Source organism: Danio aesculapii, chromosome 23 (assembly GCF_903798145.1).
Source record: "Danio aesculapii chromosome 23, fDanAes4.1, whole genome shotgun sequence".
Taxonomy (NCBI): Eukaryota; Metazoa; Chordata; class Actinopteri; order Cypriniformes; family Danionidae; genus Danio; species Danio aesculapii.
Window position 1 is genome coordinate 10,573,762 of NC_079457.1, and position 25,269 is coordinate 10,599,030.

Below are 25,269 nucleotides of genomic sequence, written 5' to 3' on the forward strand. Positions count from 1 at the left end.
AATTACTTTGGAAAGTACACCCAAAAGTGGAAACACCCAAGAGTTATTAAAGAGGTTTTTGACTTTTTTGTCTTCAGCATGTAATAATGAACTTTTTTTGGAGGACTTGTGGTTCTTATTGATTCATGAAATACAGGTCAATATCTACTGGCACTTTAAGAGACAAAACATATACATGTGAGGTCAAAAGGATTAACCCTCCTGTAAATTTTTTATTTTTAAAATATTTTTCAAAGATGTTTAACAGAGCAAGGAATTTTTCACAGTATTTCCTATAATATTTGTTCTTCAGGAGAAAGTTTTATTTGTTTTATTTCGACTAGAATAAAAGCAGTTTTTCACATTTTTAAAGCCCTTTAAGGTCAAAATTATTAGCGATATAATTATTAGTTAATTATTAGTTAATTACCCCAACCTGCCTAGTTAACCTAATTAACTTAGTTAAGCCTTTAAATGTCACTTTAAGCTGAATACTAATATCTTGAAAAATATCTAGTAAAATATTACGTACAGAGGCGTATCATGTAGTGATTTTGGGGCCCTAAGCATTTCCAGCCATGGAATTTCCTACTTTGATTTAATTTTTATTTGTTTGCTTTTTTATATCACTTTCTCTTCTATTCAACATTTCAATGAATGCAATCTCTACATTTTAAGTAATTAGTTTCCTTAAAATAAATTTAAAACTAAAAATAATAAATAAATAAATAAATAATTACATTTATTTATTTATATTAGATTATATACTAAATAATATTTAATAACGTTAAAAGTGTATTTGTTTAACTCTCACCATAAAAAAATATGATAGAAAACAATGCTATATATAGTTTATAGGCATAATTTATACTTCTAGATATTTATTGGGCCCCCCCAGATTTCCTGTAATAATACTGACTTTGACTGTATATAGGCAAAAATATAGCCACTCCAGACTGTCATGAGTGCCATGATTGTGAATTAAAGGTAATATCCCTATGACTGCCGCTCTACCAAATGGTTGACTATGTTTACTGTTTTAAATAGAGACTGAAAAATCATTTAAAGAATGACTGTATTAAATAATGGTTTACACACAGCATTGTTGGTTTACAGAAAAAAATCAACAAACATCATCCTGTTGCACTACTACATTTAATTTTGGTTTTATGGTAAAAAAAAAAAAAAAAAAAAAACAACAAGATAACATGTTAAATGACAATCTGAAATTTTGTATGTAATACTTTATTTTGAAAGTATTTTGATTTAGTAATTAAAACGTGTTTTTTGATTATGTTTTTAAATAAATTGGTCTAGTATAGTATATGTATTAATCCTGGTACTTTTACCATAAACCGACATGTCAACTATTTGGTAGAGGTTGATATTTTAGAAATTATGGCATGTGTTGAAAAATAATGCATTGCGTGTGTTAACTATAGTGACATTAGTAGTTAAGAAATGCAATCCTAACATTTTTTTCTTGGTGGGTTAGTTAAAGGGATACTTTGTAAATAACGTTCAGTTTCTTACACAAATTAATTGTTTCACTTCATAAGACCAGTAAATGTTGGCAAATCACTGCATTTTCTGCAAAAATTCCTCTTTAATGTTCTACTCAAGGAAAAACTCACCTCTGTTTAGACAGCCTGAGGCTGAACTTAACAGCAAACTTTCACCTTTACTTCCACAAACAGGATTGTGCATTGCATTGTTCTGACAATCATTGATAAAAACATACCTACATGTGGTTTAAAGATTTATTCTCTACTAGAAAATGTTTAAGTGCAGTAATGCACAGATGGATGATTGTCCTGTTTACTCAGTCCAGAGTTCAAAGGACTGCAATAAAGACACAAGTAGGAGCTTGTTGTAAACTTGATGTATTTATAAGAAACAAAACTGTGACAATTGCATAAATTGCAGTGACAGCTATTGACATTCCCTTAAAGCTATTGGCTATTGACTTCATGAGTTTAAAATTGTACTAGTTGTGTAGAAAAAATTCACATGTAATTCACATGTAATAACGCTCTATGTAATAGTTTCAAGCATTCAAGTATTCATGCAAAAAGCCTTCCCACATAGCAATATTTCTCTGTTCCAGCTCTGGCCCACAAAATCAGCTTTTGGTTGTCCCAGATGCGGTACATGACTGGACCAAGTCTGGCTTTCAGACAAGGGCTAAACATAGACCATATCTGGGCCAAGTCTCAGCCAAGTTAATTCATGAAAGCGACCTGATTGGTAAAATTGACTTAAAAATAATCAAATGTATTTTAAACGTGGATCAAGATAGCCCACACTTACATGGCCCACATATCAGTTTTTTAACATCCGGGCCAAATGCTACATTTGACTTCTGGTCCATGCCTTGTGTGCCGCCTCAAAGACGGTGCCATCTCTGCCAAACCTACATGCTGTATGCCAGTGCCGGATGAATGCCTGCTGTGCCAGCTTCATGCCAAATCTGGGCCAGAATTCTTTGCTACATGGGTAATTCAGATCAAATGAGAAATGGGAAACATATCCAGTCATCAGATTTTAAATCAGCAACAACAACAGCAAAAAAAAATTATAAAAATGTGCTTGATCATATTAAACACAAATAAAAATTTATTTCATTCTTGAAAGTTTGGACTTTGAATGCAATCGTGCGACTGGATCAGTTCATGAAGTAGGATCTATTTTAAAAGAAACAAACTTGATTTGAAAGATGGATTCAGCAAAAAAAAAAAAAAAAAAAAAAAAGGAATCCTTCATTCAGTTGAACCTGTTTTTCAGCTTTCAGTGCTGATGATCCAGTCGATCCAGCGGTTGTAGTTTCTCACTTTTGTGTAGACGCCAGGATAGTACGGAAGAGCACAGCCGATTCCCCACGACACAATGCCTTCTAGATAGCCATCACAAATAAGAGGGCCACCAGAATCTCCCTGCGAAACAGATTTATTTACAATTAAATAGAATATCAGGACAGATATTAAGCTTATAACAATGCTGAGGACGCAGGATACATACTTTGTATCTGAAAAACAGTGGCTGTCTTTCCGAAATTGACTACTACTCGAGTAGGTACTACATTTGAATTTACTATGCGACTGCTGGAAAAGTATGCTCTATATAGTACGAATATGAATAGTATGAATGGATTTCGGACATAGTACATCTGCCACTTGTCATTATTACATGACCTACCCACGTTGCATTGCAGGCCGTATCTGTTTTGTATTTCCTTTCTCTTTTCTCTGCTCTAGGAAAAGATAATGACTATCACCTGTTGCCAATGATGAACTCCTCACTGATTGGCGGATAAGAAGAGCAGTAGACATTTATGTCGCGGTCACACTAGAGTTTGTGCTTGTGAAATTCTGTCGTACACCGCTGCGAAAATGGGCGGGATTAAACAAGATGATTAGCCATTAAATAAAGTGAGCGATTGGTCGACGTTTTAAATTTCTGTCCAGAGAGGTCATGTTTTGATCTTCAATTGGTCTCACGCAATCATGTGATGCGATCTCGCAGGTCAGAGTTCACCAAGCTTGAACTTTCTAACCAGCGAACTGCGAAACTTGTCACATGAGCTTGCGTTTCCAGTCTGACGCATTCACGTGCGTATGAATGGAAGTCTATGGGGAGAATCGTCTAGTGTGACCGCAGCTTTAAACAGCAGCTCTCCTCTAGAACAGGGTGTTTTTTGAGTGTGTGGAGGCTCCTTTGTGAGGTTTCTTCTAATTTCTGATACTTTAAAGCATTATTGGTTGTTTAAGAGCTTTAATTTGTGTAAGTTCCATTAATGCTGTTGTGAATCTTATGAAGCTTTTGCCTCAGAAACCTTTTGGTTGTGAGATTACCTTTGATTTTTGAATACTACTTTGTTATTGACTTTCTAATAAAACTTTTTTTTGTTTGTTTATTTGGGATTGGGTTAGTAGAGAGTGGGTGTCATTTTTCTTTTTGTAATTATTTTTCTCCTGTTTATGTTAGTAAGCGAGTGAGGGTATTTTGATGCATTTTCCATTTCTTTTTCTTGATAGATTATTTAGTTCTTCCCTTTCTATCAGTTACAAAACTTTTTGTTTGTTGTTTGGGTTTGAACTTCCTCTTGAAGCTTACTTGAAATCCTTTTTGCATTGTGAGTTTCCTTTTTGGGTGATTTTCTTTCGTTTAGTGTTTTGGAGGTTCATCATGGGACCTCATTGCTGACACACACAAACTTCACTTGTCGCTGGTTCGAGCCTTGGCTGGGTCAGTTGACATTTCTGTATGGAGTTTGTATGCTCTCCCTGTGTTGGTGTGGGTTTCCTCCGGGTGCTCCGGTTTCCACTTATTTTTTCAACCTATTTAAGTTGCTTTCTGCTGAAAAAGTTGCCAAATCTCAAAACTTGTAGCCACCAATTTAAATAGTATTTTATTTCTAATTATTAATATTATTTCTATTTCTATCTATTTATTTCTAATTATTAATATATATATATATATATATATATATATATATATATTTTTTTTTTTTACTATGGATGTCAATGGCCTCCTACGGAGACACAGAAGGGGTGTGATGATGGGGAAAAAATTGGGTGGAAGAAAAAAAAACTGTGAGGGAGAAAAAAAAACAGAGTGATAGGAAAATATATATTTTTACAGTTTTTGTGTTCCCTTGCAAAGATGTTTTGCGTTCTCACGCAAAACTGTATTTCAACAAACCCTTCCTGTTCACTTGATACATGTCAACCCTCCCGTTTTTGCCAGGATTCTTCATGTACAGAAGCTGATCTGTGATCAGTTTATCATACGGAACCCATCAGTCACTCAGCGCTTATCCATGCATTCGCTGATTTAGAGGTTGAATATGAATGGCAATGATCGACGCACAGCTTTAATGGAAAGAAAGTGAACGCAGACATTTTTATATTAATTTCAGTGTGCTTTCAAGATTAAAAATATGGGAGAAATATGGGAAAATATTTAATGATAGTATGATAGCGGGATAGAATGGTAAAAAATGGGAGAATCCTGGCAAAAACGGGAGGGTTGACATGTGTGAAGTGAACAGGAAGTGTTTGTGGAAACTTTTTATGCAAGATTACGCAAAAAATCTTTGCGAGGGAACGGGTCTCAGTAGCTTCCAGTTTCACACCCTCTTAAAAAAAATCTTCTTTTGTGTTAGAAAACCAAAAAAAAACCCCAAAAAAACAAAACAAAACAAAGGATTTGGAGCCACTTGAGGATTTGGTGATTATATATTATATATATTTATTTTTGATGTGAGCTGTCCCTTTAAAAGCTTCAGATGTAACCAAAGTGTCCAGATAACAAAAATGACGTACCTATTATGTGCCTAAATGCACCTAAATTTGAACCAAACACAGAGGCTGAAGATAAAGTCCTGAAAAGCTGTGGCATATCAGAGCTCATCTAACATCTGCCTGAATTGACGGACCACACCTGTATTCCCTCTGGCGGGACCCCTGGGAGGGTTTATATGGCATCATAAACAAAGGAAACTGCCCATTGTCATAACAAAGCAGGTGTTTTTGAGGGGTCAAACTAAATACTCAGGTTGCGCTCAGACAGGTCTAAATGATGTCTGTAAACAAAGATGAATAGTGTTTCTTCCAAAAATAACTAGCAAAAATAATAATAATAATAATGATAATAGTATATTATCAATGTTTAATAGCCTCGTTATAAAGTCTTTCACAAGATTGATTTAGATAAGTGAAGTTTATTTATAAACTAATTTCTAGAGGATCACGTGCTTATGACTGCTTGCGGCTGGTCCCGTATTATTCAATTTATGATTCACCAATCAGACGATCCCTAAGCCACTATAAATACCCTAACTTCCATATAACAGCCATCTTCGTTTTGAAGAATCCCCACTTCCACCCCTGCTCCTCCTCCTTTCCTAGATGTGTGGCACGTTGGCCCAGTGGTTAGCACTGTTGCATCACAGCAAGAACGTCACTGGTTCTAGTCCTCACCAAACCAGCCAATGTTTCTGTACGGAGTTTACTTGTTCTCCCCGTGCTCACGTGGGTTTCCCCCGGGTTCCCCGGTTTCCTCCCACAGTCCAAAAACATGCAACTTAAGTTAATTGACTAATCCAAATTGGCACCATAGACATGCTCCTAGTAAGCAGTTATCTCTTAAGAGCAATCACTATCTGTTTATTAGCTTCTACAGCATGGGGAACTCTTGAGTTCTACCTGAGCTCAAACTCCCCTCTCACCCTACAAATGGGAGGGAGCCTGGGCCCGAGGATCTTATGAGCTCAGGGCTCTCTCCTGGGATAGCATGCCAAACAAGCTTTATAATCAATCATCAGCTAAGTGTGAACTCTTGAAAGCTATTGAGAAAACATGTATTTTCTTTTCTAGTGTATAATATTCCACGGCTGATATTATTTTTGCAACAGGATTTTTTTTCCATTCATTGAAGCATTATAAGTCTTGAACTAAATGAAAAAGTGATGAGGAGAAACAAAACATTACAGTTTTTGATTTTAAGAAGTATAAGAATAGAAACTGGTGCCACTCCGGTCTTGTTAATTCTTGTTTTGGTGATATTTATATATATATATATATATATATATATATATATATATATATAGTTAAAAAGATTATATTTACTATTTTCCCAAGTGTATAAAACTACTATAAAATATCAGCATTTGGTACATACTATCAGTATTAACTTTGCTTGAACTGACCTGATCTAATCCTGTTTATATGAAATGAGCCTGCTCCCGAGCAGGTTTGAGCTAGATGTATGTGTGTGCTTACTTTGTAATGAACACAAACATATGTTTCTATATGCATAATCAAAATATTTCAGTTTGTGAGGAATATTTTAGTCTCTATCATTTATTAATCGTAAAATAAGTTGTTCATGTTCATTATGTTAGCATTATGTGTAACCGTTAGGTCATGATTCACTCGATTTGCACTGTATTTAACAGATGTGGTTTATTACTTATAATGCTCCAACAAAAATTGTTTAATGTTGGGCAGAATTAATGTGAAAAAAATACTTCTGTAATCAATGGTGAACAAAAAGTGAAAAGGACCAGTTCTAATTCACTCCATTGGCTGCTAGACTGCAAAATGCTTTTTTTGATTTAGAGTTTTTGTCTAGTTAAAATATTATAAAATGCTTAAATCAAAAAGTTTTTTCCAGACAACCAACAAATGTAGTTTTGTTTTCAGAAATAATAAATCAAATGATGAGTTTTTCCTTAAAATAAAGAAGTAATGCCAATGGCTAAGTAAAATAATCTTGTTTTCACTTTGCATCAAATTCAAAGCTCTGATGTTTGCTTACAAAGCGACCTCTGGCTTTGCTCCTTCTTATCTGCTCTCACTTCTGCAGATTTATGTGCCCTCCAGAAACTTGCGTTCTGTGAATGAACGTCGCCTTGTGGTTCCATCCCCAAGAGGGAAGAAATCACTTTCCCGAACTCTCGCATTCAATCTGCCCAGTTGGTGGAATGAACTCCCTAACTACATCAGAACAGCAGAGTCACTTGCTGTCTTCAAGAAACGACTAAAAACTCAACTATTTAGTCTCCACTTTCCTTCCTAATCTGTAACTGCCTCTCTGGCTATACCACTAACTGTACTCTCTCTAAAAAAAAATAAATAAATAAAATAAAAAAAATATCACTTTTGCTTTGCTTCTTAGACTTTACACACCTGAAACTTGTCTATAGCACTTGTTCACTGTTGCTCTTATAGTTGTGTAAATTGCTTCCTTGTCCTCATTTGTAAGTCGCTTTGGATAAAAGCGTCTGCTAAATGACTAAATGTAAATGTAAATGAAATAATATTATATTGTTTACTACATTGGTAGAATATTTAGCTTGTTTAAAAAAAACTAAATCGACATCATTTCTAAAAACAAGACCATATTTGGTAACAATTTACAATAAAGGCTGTATTAGTTAATGCATTCACTAACATGAATAAACAATCAACAATACATTGCAGTATTTGTTCATGTTAGTTTAAATGAAAATACAGTTGTTCATCATTAGTTCATGTTAACTCTCTGTGCATTAATGTTACAAGCATAAATTTGGATGTTAATAATGCATTAGTAAATGTTGAACTATGATTAATAAATGCTGCACAAACCACAAACATTGTTCATTATTAGTTAATGTTAGTAAATATATTAACTAGTGAAACCTTATTGTAAAGTGTGACCCAATATTTTTTTCCTTTAATATTTTACTATTATTTACTATTATTTTACTATTATATTTTTCATTTAAGATTTTTTTTTAGATATTTAGACTAGAAACATGACAAAAATCAGTATAGCGACTTATCGCACAACATGTAGACATGACCTCTATCATTTTTGGTGATGAAATGTATATTGCCCACACATGAAAACCAATTCTAGCAACATTTTAGCTGATTATGCAACCTCTCTATCTCTATTGGAGGTGTCAGTGTTAGTATGCTTAAAAAAACACTATATTATTTACTATAAATGACTATAGTATGGCGACGCAGTGGTGCAGTAGGTAGTGCTGTTGCCTCACAGCAAGAAGGTCACTGGTTCGAGCCTCTGCTGGGTCAGTTGGTGTTTCTGTGTGGAGTTTGCATGTTCTCCCTGCGTTCGCGTGGGTTTCCTCCGGGTGCTCCGGTGTCCCCCACAGTCCAAAGACATGTGGTACAGGTGAATTGGGTAAGCTAAATTGTCTGTAGTGTATGAGTGTGAGTGAGTGTGTGTGGATGTTTCCCAGAGATGGGTTGCAGCTGGAAGGGCCTCCGCTGCGTTAAAACATGTGCTGGATAAGTTGGCGGTTCATTCCGCGGTGGCAACCCCGGATTAATAAAGGGACTAAGCCAAAAAGAAAATGAATGAATAATGACTACAGTATATTTTCATGTTGGTGCCTGAAAATAGATCTGGAAGCAGATATCGCAGCCTCTGTTACTTTTTACCTTGCACTTTTTTGTTAACATTTATTTATGTTTATTTAAGATATGCATTCACAATCTGATTCCAATGCCTCATTATTAATTTGTTAAAATGATTATAATTATATTAAATATTCTTAAGAATAAATACGATGTGTTCTTTGGAAGAGCGTGCTTGCATTGTGATGATTTTATATTGTCATACTGGCGTTAAATAACAAGTAGCATAAAATAACAATAATGACAATAATATGGCCTATCGCAATATATTTTGGTGCAATATATCACACAATGAAAAATAGATATCGTGACAGGCCTAGTACAAGTTCTCATTTGCATTTAAACCTTATCTGATTACCTGGCATGAATCTTTTCCACCGAAACGAGAGCCAGCACAGATCATGTTGTCGTTGACTCTGTAGTAGTAGTATAATTGGCAGTTGCTGAAGATTTCCACATCCACAGCGCGCAGAATCGGTGACAAATAGAAGTTGTACAGTCGCGTCACTCCCCATCCGCTCACAGTGCAGCTGCTTCCTCCGGCCAGCTCTGGTGTGTCTGCGGTGGGCAGCAGCGCCGGCTGAACATAAGCGTTCAACTGTGCTGGAGCAGTGAGCTGGGGAAAAATAAATACAGAGTCTTCATAAATAAAATAAGGTGTATGCACAGCTAGTGTTTTTACCCTACCTAAACTTCCAGTGAAAGGTCAATGTGACTGTTTTTAATTTCGTACAGTTCCTTTTACAGCATCGACGTTGTAATTTCATTAAAACACAATCAGTTAAATAGACTTTAGGATTCATTTAACTAAAGCCCTGTCAGTAGCAGCAGACGAGCGCAGAAACTCCATTGAAGGTAAAATAAATTTTCAGATTTTTTTAGACATGGTGCGGGAAAATGTAATTTAATGCAGTGCTTTTTTCCCTGAGACCCACTTTATATTTTATATCAGGGCTATTTAATTAGTTTGTCATGGGGGCCAGTTCATGAAAAGCATCCCAAATGAGGGGCCAGAGAGATATGACTTGCAATATAAGTGATGACACAACAGCAATATAATAGCCCATATGTTGTATTTTTGCTCTTTAAGACACCCACGTTGGTTTTTTCTACACTGAGACGTTAATGTGTATTTTGAAACTACATAACATCACTGCATTGTACAATCTGGCTTTTTTTACAAACCTATTCAAATGTTGTATTTCAAAGCACAACAAAATCAGTGCATTTCTCAAGTAGGCTTCATCTACATTCAAACACATTCATGTGTTATGTTTTAAACTGCGTAACAATTAGGGATGCAACGATTATAGATTATAGTTGTACGATTATAGTCTGAAGAATAATCATGGTTTCACGGTTATGAGGATTATTATGCATTTATTCAATTCAATTCAATTCAATTCAATTCACCTTTATTTGTATAGCGCTTATACAATGTAGATTGTGTCAAAGCAGCTTCACATAAAAGGTCACAGAAAATAGGAACAGTGTAGTTCAGTTTGTAGTGTTTAAGTTCAGTTCAGTTGAGCTCAGTTCAGTGTGGTTTAATAATCACTACTGAGAGTCCAAATACTGAAGAGCAAATCCAACGATGCACAGCTCTACCGATCCCGAACCAAGCAAGCCAGTGGCGACAGCGGAGAGGGAAAAAAAACTTCACTAATGGCGGAAGTGAAGAAAAAAAACCTTGAGAGAATTCAAAACACAACTAGAAAATCACAAGAAAACTGCTTAAATTTTAAAGTTGATTCTCAATAACCAAACAGATTTTGATTAATATATTAATAAAAAAACAAACAATAGTCCATTTCTTTCTTTGGACTTGAAAATAAATGAAAAGGTTTTTGATATAAACATGAGTGATAATTTTACAATGAAAATAAATGACAGAACAATAAATAAATAAAAATAAGAATAAATAAAAAATTGTATTTGTCTAATGTTAATTTAAGCTTTATATTAGCTAAGAATTTAAATGAACTGTTGTTATTATCTGCGTTCATACATACATATTTATTTTAATAATTTGTAATCATTCGTCTAATGTATCTTTTGTTTACATTGCACTGAAAGCCACGCACAACTCTCACCACTACAGCGTGAGATCATTTCTACTGTGGGAGGCTGGAGGTCCGCAAGCATCTGTCATTTCTGGTAAAATAATAATAATAATAATAAGGACTGGAAAATACGCTCTGTGCTGCGGCGCATGGTCTAACAGGGTTGAGCTTATTCTCTTAATGAGTTATGGGTGTGTTTTGAGAATAAACCAATCAGAGTCTCATCTCCCATTCCCTTTAAGAGTCAGTTGTGTCGCAACCATAGTGCATTTTGTTATTTACATGGCAGACTTTGTAAGTGGAAAATCTGAATTTTTCACTAGTGAGAAAACAGTAAACAGAGCATCTGCAGCGAGGATAAAGAACAAGCCTCCTCCAATAAGCCTTTACTTTACTTTCACTCTTTCGTAGATAAGAAAATGGTGTTGTATGCACAGACATCCATTAGCCTATTTATTTAATTTTGTTTGTTAAGCTCAAAGATTTATTTCAAAACTATTTCTAAATTGAGTTCTAATTTTCAGCAAACAAATAAATGAACAATAATAATGAAGTGTGTTCAAAAACCTGAGTTATATCTAAAGACCCTTCCTATGCCCCATTTGGTCCAAAACCCGACAGGTGGACAAATCTAAGCTTGTTTTTGAATTAGTTTTTTTTATTTGATAAATATGCATATAATAAATAACACTGCTAATAATAATTACATTATACAAAAGCAAAGTGTCATGAATAAACTGAAAAAAGCAATTAAGAAAGTGTAATCAAGACGCACAACTAACACGCACTGCGCTGGACTTCAGACCTGCTTTCAGCTGGTCTATTGCACAGTCTATTTTAGTTCCTCAAAATAGCAACGTGCCAAAAATGTGCCTTAACACACCTCTTTTCTAGACCGAAACACCCATGAGTCCATAAAGTTTTGCAAATGGATTTGCTATTTAAACAACGTGGCGGAAAACTGAAAAATTAAGGTTGTGTTGCTCTGAAAATAGCAACAAGTCGGGGCAGGTATTGAGCCTTATTGCGCCGGGTGTATGATTGGACCCTAAGTCTTTAAGTAACTTCATTTTAAGTAACCTTAAGTGTGTGTCTATCAATCACTGTGCATTATTGTAGAAAATATCTTAATATCAACAGCCAAACAAATAAAAGGATTCATCTGTAGTTGAGCATTTGTTATTGTGTTTCTTACCTTAATAATCATGATGTCATTGTTGAATGTTTTTGGATTGTAGGCAACATGACTGAACACTTTGGCCACAGTACAAACTTGCTCAAATCCCTCTTCTACAGCGAGATTGTGCTCACTCAGCACCACCTGAATCACACTGGCCCTGTTCACCCAAATACAACACAACAATCAGACTTCTTTTGTTTTGTTTGTGAGAAAGAAATACATTCAATTGAAGTAAAATGCCATTTGTTATTACTGAGCAAATCTACAGTGGTGGTCAGCATAAATGAGTACACCTTAATACTGTAGATCTATCTGAAAATCATTACTGTATTATTTATTTTTACTGATATTATTTTATTCTTTATTACTGTCAAGATTGCAGGTGTCAAACTCAGTTCCTGAAGAGCCACAGCTCTGCACAGTTTAGTTCCAATCCTAATTAAACACACCTGATCTAATTAACCAAACTAATTAAGTCCTTCAGGTTTATTTGAAACCCGTAAAGCCGTGGTCACACTGCACTTTTCGCCACATAGACTTCCATTTATAAGCATGTGAATGTGACTGAGCGGAAACGCAAGCTTGTGCCACAAGTTTCGCAGTTAGTTGCATTGTAAAGTTCAAGCTTGGTGAACTCTGACCTGCAAAATCACATCACGTGACTGCATGAAACCTAAGATCAAAACATGACCTCTCTGTACACAAATATAAAATATGGACCAGTCACTAGCTTTTTTAAATTCAATTCAATTCAATTCACCTTTATTTGTATAGCGCTTATACAATGTAGATTGTGTCAAAACAGCTTCACATAAAAGGTCATAGTAAATAGGAACAGTGTAGTTCTGTTTGTAGTGTTTAAGTTCAGTTCAGCTCAGATCAGTGTGGTTTAAAAATCACTACTGAGAGTCCAAACACTGAAGAGCAAATCCAACGATGCGCAGCTCTATAGATCCCGAACCATGCAAGCTAGCATGCAAGCTAAATGTCCATTTTAAACCATCTTGTTTGATCCCGCCCCTTTTAACAGAATTTTGCATGCACAAACTCTAGTGTGACCGCAGCATTAGTGTGTTGGAGCAGGCTTGGAACTAAACTGTGCAGGGCTGTGGCCCTCCAGGATATGAGATTGACACCCCTGGTCTATGGTATCATGTGCAAGTTATTTGAGCAAATCCTGCTAATTTGTTTTTTATTAGATTAGTCAGTACCAATGACAAAAACTATTCTAACAAAATAATTGTAAAAGATCAGATATGTTCATTTACATGATTAAAAGAAAATGAAATTATTAACAGGAAAATCAAGGAAACCATATTAAATAACTCTTAAAAAAAAAAAAAATTCTAGGTTGCAATTTTTGTATGAATTTAATTGTATTATTTAGTCTTATCCTAAAATGTTACACAATGCTAAGTTAATAAATTGTTTTAAAAATGCATTAATGTATTATTAAAATGCAGTAATATATACAGTAGAAGTCAAAATTATTATAATACCCCTGCAGATGACCCCTTACAGGCTTCCAGTTATCATTTCTCCATTGATAAACTGGGTAAGTACATGATTTCTTTTAATTATTTGGATTTATTTTAGTGTCTGGAATTTAAAATTTAAAATTAAGCATTTTCAATATTTTTGAAAACTGTATGTTAATTATTTACACAGCCATAATTATAAAAAATATATAATTTATAAAAATATTTATAAAAATATAAATATTATATAGTTGTGATTAATAGTACAACTATAATAGTAGCAATTGTATACTACCAGAATAGAAACATCAAAATAACCCAATGCATTGGGTTAAAATAACCCAAAGTATTTTTTTTTTAATTTTTTTTTTAATTAAAACAACTTTTATTCCAGCCAAACTAAAATAAATTTGACAGTCAACACAGTTAAAATAGTTGGGTTATATGTTGGGGCATTTTTAACCCAACTATTTTAACTTCGCATAGAATGTCAAATTTATTTTAGTTTGGCTGGAAGAAAAGTTGTTTTATTTAAAAAAATAATCTTTTATGGTCAATATTTAGGCTCTTTACGATTTGCTTTCCGATTGTCTACAGAAACAAACTATTGTTATCCAATAACTTGTTCAATTATCCTAACCTACTCAGTTAACTTAGTTATGGCTTTAACATGCACTTTAATCTGAATACTGGTTTGGTATCTTGCAAAATAACCAGTAAAATATTATGTACTGTCATCAAGGCAAAGACAAAATATAATAGTTTTAATAACTAATTACTAATGTACAATTTTGTCTTCATCTATATACATTGTATATATTCACAAAAAATAAATGCAATATTTATTTAAAGGCAGTGATTTCATTTACAGTATGATGGCCACTGTAAATTAATGAAGTGTGTATTCAGGCTGCAGTACATACGGTCTCCAGCAGTGGGCAGCAGTCAACACCCACTGCGGCTGAATCAGTGTTCCTCCACAAAAATGCTTTCTGTCCACCTGAAGTGACACCTGGTATTTGATGGAGTACGGTACGACCTCCTGACCCCCAATAATCCTTTGTGAGAATGCATCTAGTCAAAGCAAAAAAAAAAAAACAAAAAAAAAAAAAACATGACATGCATACTTGTAATTCATTTAGAAGTACATTAATAATTTAGTGTCATTGTGATATGTTAAAATGTATTTAAACTTGATTATGATTGTGCAAAAAATAAATTATAGCATTATGTTGACTGTTATATCCTGATATTTAACTTAAGGATGGATCAGGAACTTTTCACATGCTAATTTTTCCTTAAAAATATGCATATTACACATATAAAAAAAACATTCATTGGATTTAATACATTTCTTTGTATTAAAGCGGTTTTGTAAGGTAAGTGGTTGCAAACAATTAATATGGGCTGGATTTATACAAACAAATTAAGTTGAACACTTCTAAATTTTATTTGTTAAAATTCAGCCCATATAATTTTTTTTGCAACCATTCATTCATTCATTTTCCTTCGGCTTAGTGCTTTATTACAGGGTTGTCACAGCAGAATGAACCTCCAATGAATCTCCAGTGCTAACCACTGAGCCACCGGGCTGCCCCTTTTTGCAAGCAATTATCTTAAAAAATCTTAGTAAATATAATGAATCATTTTATTCAGTTCAGTGTATTTCAAAGTCCCTAATATAGAAATGCATCGCTTACCTCTGACTGTTACAGCGAGCAAAAGAAATACCCACAATAACTGAGCCATTCCTGCAGCGCTGAAACAGAAAACAAACGTCCAAATCATGGCCAAAATAATAATAATAATAATAAATTATATATATATAAGTTGAAGTCAGAATTATTAGCCCCCTGTGTATCTTTTTCCCTAATTTATGTTTAATGGAGAGAAGATTTTTTTCAACACATTTCTAAACATAATAGTTTTAATAAGTCATCTCTAATAACTGATTTATTTTATCTTTGCCGTGATGACAGTAAATAATATTTGACTAGATATTTTTCAAGACACTTCTATACAGCTTAAAGTAACATTTAAAGGCTTAACTAGGTTAATTAGGTTAACTAGGCAGATTAGTGTAATCAGGCAAGTTATTGTATAACGATGGTTTGTTCTGTAGACTATCGAAAACAATATAGCTTAAAGTGGCTAATAATTTTGACCTTAAATTGGTTCATAAAAAAATGAAAAACTTTTAAAACAAATGTAGGAGTGTAAAAGAGTGTAAAAAAAATTCAAAACAAAATAAAACAAAATAAAAGACTTTCCCCAGAAGAAAAAATATTATCAGACATACTGTGAAAATTTTCTTGCTCTGTAAACATTATTTGGGAAATATTAAAAAAAGAAATATATATATTAAAAAAAGGAAACATGGAGTCTTTATGTGTGCTTGCATCCTTTAATAGAAACTTAATAGTTCAAGAATGTAGAAATATCTGACAATGATAAAAATCTGCTTGGTGGATTTTTGTTCTAATCATTTTTTGTTATGAACTGATTTGTTTCAGATTGGGTGATATGTCCAGATTTGAATACAAATGGACTGCATCAACCTTATACTACAGAGTCTATAAAGAAAATGTTAACAAACATCAGATCATTTGAGATAAGCTCAAATGGCTGAAAAGGCAGCAATAAACACTAATCTGTCTAACTTTAACTTATTCCATTAATTTAAAATCACTGATTTAAGTGGATTGAACATAAAACAATTAATTAACATTAAAGGGATAGTCACCCCCCCCCCCCCAAAAAAAAAAAAAAAACTGAAAAATCTGTCACTATTTACTTGTTTAAAACCTTTATGAGTTTCTTTTTTTCTGTTAAACACAAAAGAGGATATTCTGAGAAATGTTGGAAAACGGTAACCATTAGACTCCCATGGTATTTTATTTTTCCTATGGAAGTCAGTGGTTACAGGATTCTAACAATTTGCAGGTTTTGAACATTTTTCAAAATATCTTCTTTTGTGTTCGACAGACAAAAAGGAAAGTAATACTGGTCGGATCATATTGATGTGTTTGACCAGTTTTCATTACAGCTAATTTGGGTGATCACTTAAGGATTACATTTCATATTTCAAAGTTTAAAGCTTGAGCAAAGAGATCTAGCTATATTTAATTAACTAATTGTGAATCCATTTGTTTCATTTTATGTGTGGATTAAATTAATTAATAGGATGTTATGGTTGATCATATTTGGTTTTGGTGTTTGAAATATTGGAGGACGACACTAAATATTTGTGTGTGTGTGTGTGTGTGGGGGGGGGGGTATTAAAGCAGTCTTTTCTTCAGAGATTATATCTGTAAAATGCACATTAAACACTATCAGAACAGCTGCTTTGTTCACGGCTGAACAGAAATGCTCTGCAGTTACTCCTACACTGCAAAAAACAATTCATTGGATTTACTAAATTGTTTTATGGTAAGTGGTTGCAAACAATTTATATATGCTGAATTAAAACAAATAAATTATCTTTAGTAATGTTCAGCTTAATTTGTTTACATTCACCCCATATAAATTCATTGCAACCACTTACCTTTAAGCAATTTAGTGAATCCAGTGACTCATTTATTTCAGTGTAAAGGCGCCCCCTGCTGGAAGACGATGAGTTAGCATTTTTTAAACAACAAGTCTATCGTTTTAGGTTTGTGCCAGTATGTTTTGTGTATTTCACATATTCCGATTAGTTTTTTTTCTTCATACTTTGAAATTATACAATTTATTTTAACTCACCAACCACTCAAGATAATGTACTGTATGTTTCTCCTTTGTGTGGGTCATGATTAAAGTACAATTCTTGCCTCTAATTTAAAATCATTGAGGGTTTTTTAACCCTGAATTTATTCATCAGGGATCATCAGCAAAATGAACTGCCAACTTATCCAGCATATGTTTTATGCAGTGGATGCCCTTCGAGCAGCAACCCAGCACTGGGAAACACCCATACACTCTCATTCACACACATACACTACGGCCAATTTAGTTTATTCAATTCACCTATAGCGCATGTTTTTGGACTGTGGGGGAAACCGGAGCACCCGGAGGAAACCCACACGAACACGGGAAGAACATGCAAACTCCATACAGAAATGCCAACTGATTCAGCCGGGACTTGAACCAGCGACCTACCTGCTGTGAGGCGACAGTGCTAACCACTGAGCCACCATGTCGCTATGCTTATCCTATTTTAATGAATATTTTTTTTAATGTATTTTCCAATTTCATTAGTTTTTTGTGTGTGTAAATGTAATTTCACTTTGTTTATGGGGAAAGTGATGGAAAAATATTTGTTTAAAGATTTCTGTAAAACTATCTTGCTATTTCTGTGAAAGTTTAATAAACAGATCAACAACAACAACAAAAACAACAACAAAACCACGGAAGATTCAGCATGTGAAGAAGCAAATGCACATTTTACTAACATGCTCATTTTTTTTCCTGGATTTTAGTAAATTGAAATAGAAAATCGGTATCCACTCAACCGATTTGCTAGTAAAAAAATATCTGAATCTGCCTTTGAATAATCGTAATCGGTGCATTACTACTGTCAATTGTATATTTCACAATTCACTTTCTCTTTCTCTCTTTTCTTTTTACTAAATGGGATCTTGATCTTTGCTGTATATAATCCTAAATCCACAATGTTCAATCAATAAAGAATAATCAAAGATATGTGCTAATGCCTTTTTACTGTGCAAACAGTAAGATGAGAAGAAAAAAGGAAATAAAACTTACCAGTAATGATTCCTCGCCTCCCGAGCCTTGAATGACCTCCAACTGTTGATGTCTGTTCTTCCTGTCGAGCTTTTATATTGACACCATATCCATGTCAGATTGCTTTTGTGGGCCTGCTGTATAATAATCTCACAGTATAACAAGCAGTGACCTAGTCTTTAACCAAGGCGAAGCCCAACAGTGTCATGTTTATCTGATTTTCGGCTCATTATTTTGGCTTTATTGTGTGCTGGTGTTTTCGAACAACACCCTGTTCAGTCATTTCAATGGTAGCATTAAATTCAAGAACTCTGGGTATTGTTGATTAAAAAGCGGAGCAAAATAGTTACGCGGTTGGAAAAGGGAGAGTTCACCCAAAACTGAAAATTCTGTTCTCATTTACACACCCTTTACTTGTCGCATACCTGCTTGAGTTTATTTCTTCTGTTGAACACAAAAGAAGATATTTTGACAACTCGGGCTCATTCTGAAAATGTACCCCTATATACATTTCTGGAGAGCACCAAATACGTCTCAGAAGGTATGTTTTTTTTTTTTTTTGGCAGTTTTTGTTTTCGGGAGTGTCTTTGGTTTTTTGTATACACAAAATTGTCTCACAGCTGCTGCGGTCGTCAGGGGGCGGGGAATGGCGCACTTTACACACAAAAATTCACCAATTGCAACAAATTAAGATGCGAGTCAAAAAAAAAAACATTTGGTATACAGTTAAAGGGGATGCCAATACACAAATTAGGGAAATTTAATCAGCAAAACAAGTGAGTGTACCGAGGGTATACGCAATTATTGATCCTCAGAAGTCGTAACACTCCAACAGCTCGTGGAAAAAAGTAGGCATCCAGAGTATACGTGAGTATAGCCCTGACTACACCACTGGTCACAACCATTGGTCATTCCAATGTATGTTATTATAAGATAACAACCACTAAATAACACAAACTCATCCAGGAACTTCAAATCACTGTGACCAGCAGCAAATACGTTCAAATCCAAATAATTTCATCCACATTCATTTGTATCTGCTTGTCTGTCAGGCTGTGCTTTTTGACTGCTTTTGACTGTTTTGCGCCATCGTGTGAATAAGGGAGATAAGGTACATTCAGGAGGTTGTTTTCACAGAATAAAGCTCGACATGCTTATACAACATAAAACGTTGGGTTGCAGATAAGCCTATCAGGCTTTATTCTGTTAAAAAACCTCCTGGATGTACTTTATCTCTAACGTATTACATGGCTCTCTGAAATACTTGATTCTGATTGGTCAGTCATAACCATTGGTCATTCCAAGGTATGTTATTCTAAGATAACAACCGCTAAATAACACAGGCTCATCCGGGAACTTTAAATCACCATGACCGTCAGTAAATACGTTCAAAATGTATCTGCATATCTGCTTGTCTGGTTTTTGACTGCTTTTGTGCCATCATGTAAATAAATAATATGTAGTCTATGCTCCATTCAACCAGTTTCGTTTTGGTCAGCTTTGCATTTTTGACTGTTTGGCGACATCTTGTGACTGAATAATGCACAAGTTAGTGTATAATCCATCAGCTGTTTTGTTTAATAAAAGAATTAATAAACTATTTCGTCTAAGATCAATGCTTTGTGTCTATTTTTATGTTTTGTGGCGAGTAGTCATGTAATAAGTGAGATAAAGTACATAAAGGAGGTTGTTTTTAACAGAATAAAGCCCTTCAGTCTTATACAACAGTGCTTCGCTTCGCATTGGGATGCCAATAAGTCTGTCAGGCTTTATTCTGTGAAAAAACCTCCTGGATGTATTTTATTTCTAACTTATTACATGGCTGTCTGAAATACTTGATTCTGATTGGTCGGTCACAACCATTGGTCATTCCAAGGTATGTTTTTCTAAGATAACCTCTGAACAACACAAACTCATCTGGGAACCTCAAATCACAATGACTGTCAGTGAATACGTTCAAATCCAGATATTTACATCCACATTCAGCTCATCTGTCACTCTGTGCTTTTTGACTGCTTTTGACAGTTTTGCACCATCCTGTGTATAAATAATATTTAGGTAAATCTATGCTCCATTCAACAGTTTTGTTTCTGCCAGCTTTGTGTTTTTGACTGTTTGGTGTTATATTGTGACTGATTGTTGACAAAGTTGACAAAACAGCTGATGGAGTATACACTAACTTGTTACACGCATTGTTAGTGTATACTCCATCAGCTGTTTTGTCAACTTTGTGTTTAATTAAAGAATTAATAAACTATTATGTCTCAGAACAATGTTTTGTGTCAGATTTTTATGTTTTGTGGCAAGTAGTCATGTAATAAGTGAGATAACGTACATATAGGAGGTTGTTTTTCACAGAATAAAGCCCTTCAGTCTTATACAACAGTGCTCCGCTTCACATTTGGGATACCCATAAGCCTGTCAGACTTTATTCTGTGAAAACAACCTCCTTTATGTATGTTATCGCTATAACACAATTCTCTTACGTACATAAAACAATGTTTTGAGTATAATATTTTAATAATTCAGTAATTAAACACAAAGCTAATAAAAACAAAAATGGCTGAATGGAGCGTATGCTAATGTACTTATCAACCACAAGATGGCGCCAAAACAATTCAAAACAGCAATCTGGAATTATTACACGGCTCTCTGGAATACTTCATTCTAATTGGTCAACATTGACATTCCAATGTATGTTATAAGAAAGAACTACATCCTTTCTGAATAAAGCCTGACATTCTTATTGGCAGCCAGACACAAAACAGAGGGCGAACTTTGTTTTTTCTGACAACACTTTTTTCTGCATACATACACATCCTACTTCACACATCCTCTTGTGTTCAGAATTTGTCCTCCAGCTCTTTCTCTCCCACTCAGACTGTGGGAGTTTCATCAAAACAACACTTCAGCGCTTACAAAACAGCTTAAAAGGCATCTCCTGGGGAAAGTCTGACATTACAGGAGCTTTACTGATCATGAAGATAAAATCAGGCCATTTTGAGAGTGACCTGAAAATGTCTGACTTGGTTCATTTGTTTCAACAGTACTGAAACTTTGTTTACATATTAGAAGTAGTGTTTCTGCAGCAAATATTGTACATTGTTTCAGTGTAGTTGTCTTAAGATTGTTTTCATGTTTTGTACTGTAAATTATTATAAGCCTAAGGTTTTGCAGAGCAACACAAAAATTACAATGAATGTACTATTTATTAAACTAATTAATTAAACTACTTCAGTTGTGCTTATATTTAAAAAAAAAGATGAAAAGATTAGTCAAGAATCATTAAGAGAATTAAATTAATTAAATTACTAATGTAAAAAAAGATGTAGGGCCTGTTCCATAAACCAAGCTTACAGAAAAAAGCCAGGCTTTTCATTCGGTTTCATAAATCAAATTTACGATCGTTCAAACTAAGTTACTCTGGCAACTTATGCTGGGAAACAAGCCTGGTCTGGGGTTACTCTCAGGCTAAGTCTTAAGTTCAAGCTTAATCAAAGTAATTTTTCACCTTTATTATGATATGAACAGTAGAGATTTCAGACAGGAAAGCATTGGGAGCAGAGAGAGGGGAAGGATCGGCAAAGGACCTTAAGCCGGGAATCGAACTCGGGTCGCAGTGAGCACGTCAGTGCTATATGTCCGTGCACAATACCACTAGGCTATTGGCGTTAATTTCAACTACATTTAATTTTTTTTTTTCTGTAGATTTTTTTTTCGTTTATTACAATTTTATTTTATATTTTTCCCCCACATAATAATTTGGGTGTATTAATTTTTGGACCGTGATCTTCAGTTTATTTTTTGTTAGATTAGTTCCAAATTTTGCTTTGGTACTGCATAATCAGATGTATATGCAGCAATATATTATTGTCAAGCATCCTGTAGAAAATATTAATTTAAAAGAGAGATCAGTGAGGGATGTACTTAGCAATATATATAAATGACAAAAAATTAATAAAGAAAATATTATTACGAAAGCACTGACAAATATAAAGAAGTAGGCTACATTTCTTAAAGAATGACTTTAAAGCATAAAACCCTTAGTGGAATAACCAGGAGATGATCCAGGCCGAGCAGTAGCCTCACTTTAACGAAGATATTTTCCCACGAGGCGTGAGAAACACATGTCAAAGGGAAAGCAGCATTTTTCAGCGGTTTCAGGAGCAAATTAAAAATCCTGTCGCTTGTGCGTGCATGGCTCTTTGTAGCAATTATTTTAAACTTAATGTGCTGACGTTAAGCACATTTTGAATGTTACGGGGAGCCTGCAATGCATTAAAACTTTCTTGCAAGAATTTTTGCAAACAATTGCCAGTAAGCACACATTCTTTTTTTTTCAGCAATTTCAATGTATTGTAACAAATATTTAATTTAACGTAAATATGCCTAAATAATGGCCTATATTTTAAAATCTGCAACTTCCGTTCAGCCTTCTCTCTCGCTTTGTTGCAAGCTGTACTCTAGTTACTGTGGCCAACATGGCTCACTCGCTGTGAACGTAGCTGTGTCTCATTTCAGAGCTCTTTCAGTTCTTGTAGTTGCCATAGTAGAACACAACATAATTGACGCATCTATGCTCAACCTTCAGTGTTTCACGACAGTAACGTACACGAGCAGTTATCTAGATTATTTAAACTTAACTCAGATTAGTTAGATCAAATGATCTTCAACTTGCTGTTATGGAACCAATTTAGGCATGGACTTTTAGTTTGGCTTATTGAAGTCGGGATTTGGACTTTAATCCCCGCTTTTCTAAACGACTTTTATGAAACAGCCCGCTGATAACATTTTATTGTCTGGAATAATTTTGCCAAAAGAAAAGAAAAGAAAGAAAAGAAAAGAAAAGAAAAAGAAAAAGAAAAAGAAAAGACAAAACAAACACAAAAAAAAAAAAAAAAAAAAAAAAAAAAAAAAAAAAAAAAAAAAAACCCAAACCAAACCAAACCAAACCAAAACATAAAAACACAAAAACACAAAACAAAACAAAACAAAACAAAACAAAACAAAACAAAACAAAACAAAACAAAACAAAACAAAACAAAACAAAACAAAAAAACACAAAACAAAACATAAAAACACAAAACAAAACATAAAAACACAAAACAAAACAAAACATAAAAACACAAAACAAAACAAAACATAAAAACACAAAGCAAAGCAAAGCAAAGCAAAACAAAAAAACCAAAACAAAAAACCAAACCAAAACAAAACATAAAAACACAAAGCAAAGCAAAGCAAAGCAAAACAAAACAAAAAAAAACCAAACCAAAACAAACCAAACCAAACCAAACCAAACCAAAACATAAAAACACAAAACAAAACAAAACAAAACAAAACAAAACAAAACAAAACAAAACACAAAACAAAACAAACCAAACCAAAACAAAAAAAAACATAAAAACATAAAAACACAAAACAAAACAAAACAAAACAAAACAAAACAAAACATAAAAACACAAAACACAACAAACCAAAACAAAACAAAACAAAACAAAAAGCAAAACAAAACAAAACAAAAAAACCAAACCAAAACAAAAAAACCAAACTAAAACAAAAAAAAACAAACCAAAACAAAACAAAACAAACCAAACCAAACCAAACCAAACCAAAACAAAACAAAACAAAACAAAACAAAACAAAACAAAACAAAACAAAACAAAACAAAACGATAAACTGTAGCTTATAATGTAAGTTTTCTGCATGACTTTTAATAATATAAAATCATTTAAAATGTCTACAAAAACAAAACTCATTTCTTTATCTGTTGACAACTTTGGAATCTCTATGAAATAAAACCTAAAAACTTGATCAATTCATGCCAAAACCCCAGTCATGAGGAAACATCATTGACACCCTAATGACCATGACAACAGCACGGATGGATGCTCTCAATTAAAGAGGTCAGATATTAATGAAGGCCAAACGGACGATTAATAATCCTCTGACACAACGGTCCCGAACTCTCCATTAAATATGTCAGAGGCTGATGAGGACGAGGACAGGGTTAATCACAGAACAACAGACAAGGCGGAAAAACAGCAGTGTTCAGCACTCACACATCCAGCCATGAGGAAAATAATGCTGCGTCAGATTCACAGGAGATCATTAGACGACACGCGACAACATCTTCATTTTTAATGATCCGTCTGAGAGATCTGGGCCAATCCCATAATTCCTTGCAGCCAGCGCTAATAGGGTTTGATCAGAATACGTGAATATTTTTACTGGCCCCCAACACTGCATGTAAAAAAAAAATATTACAGTACATAAATATATAAACACATACAGTTAAAGTCAGAATTATTAGCCCCTTTTTTAAATATTTCCCAAAACATGTTTAACAGAGCAAGGAAATTTTCACAGTATGTCTGATAATATTTGTTCTTCTGGAGAAAGTCTTATTTGCTTTATTTTGGCTAGAATAAAAGCAGTTTTTAATTTTTATATAAACCATTTTAAGGTCAAAATTATTTACCCCTTTAAGCTATATAATTTTTCAATGGTCTACAAAACAAACCATCCTTATACAATAACTTGCCTAATTACCCTGACCTGCCTAGTTAACCTAATTAACCTAGTTAAGCCTTTAAATGTCAGTTTAAGCTGTATAAAAGTCTCTTGAAAAATATCTAGTCAAATATTATTTACTGTCACCATGACACAGATAAAATAAATCAGTTATTAGAAATGAGTTATTAAAACTCTCCATTAAACAGAAATTGGGAAAAAAAGTAAACAGGGAGGCAAAAAATTCAGGGGGGGCTAATAATTCTGACTTCAACTGTATATGCAGTTGAAGGTAAAATTATTAAAAATTATTATAATAATTATTAATATTTTTTCAAAATTATTAGGATTTTCTTTTCTTTTTGAAAAATATTTCAAGTAATGTTTGCAAAGAAACAGAGCAAAAA

At 33.8% G+C, this 25,269-nt stretch overlaps 1 protein-coding gene across 1 annotated transcript; it reads right to left on the reverse strand.

Moving 5' to 3' along the window:
* Positions 1-1,637: 1,637 nt before the first annotated feature.
* Positions 1,638-18,468, reverse strand: LOC130217556 (trypsin). The gene is made up of 6 exons (XM_056449673.1): positions 18,374-18,468; positions 15,331-15,389; positions 14,554-14,704; positions 12,168-12,309; positions 9,268-9,525; positions 1,638-2,912 (listed from the first exon to the last, which is right to left on the reverse strand). Exons 2-6 carry the CDS (start codon positions 15,377-15,379, stop codon positions 2,760-2,762), a joined length of 753 nt encoding a protein of 250 aa, XP_056305648.1. The 5' UTR covers positions 15,380-15,389; positions 18,374-18,468; the 3' UTR covers positions 1,638-2,759.
* Positions 18,469-25,269: the final 6,801 nt, after the last annotated feature.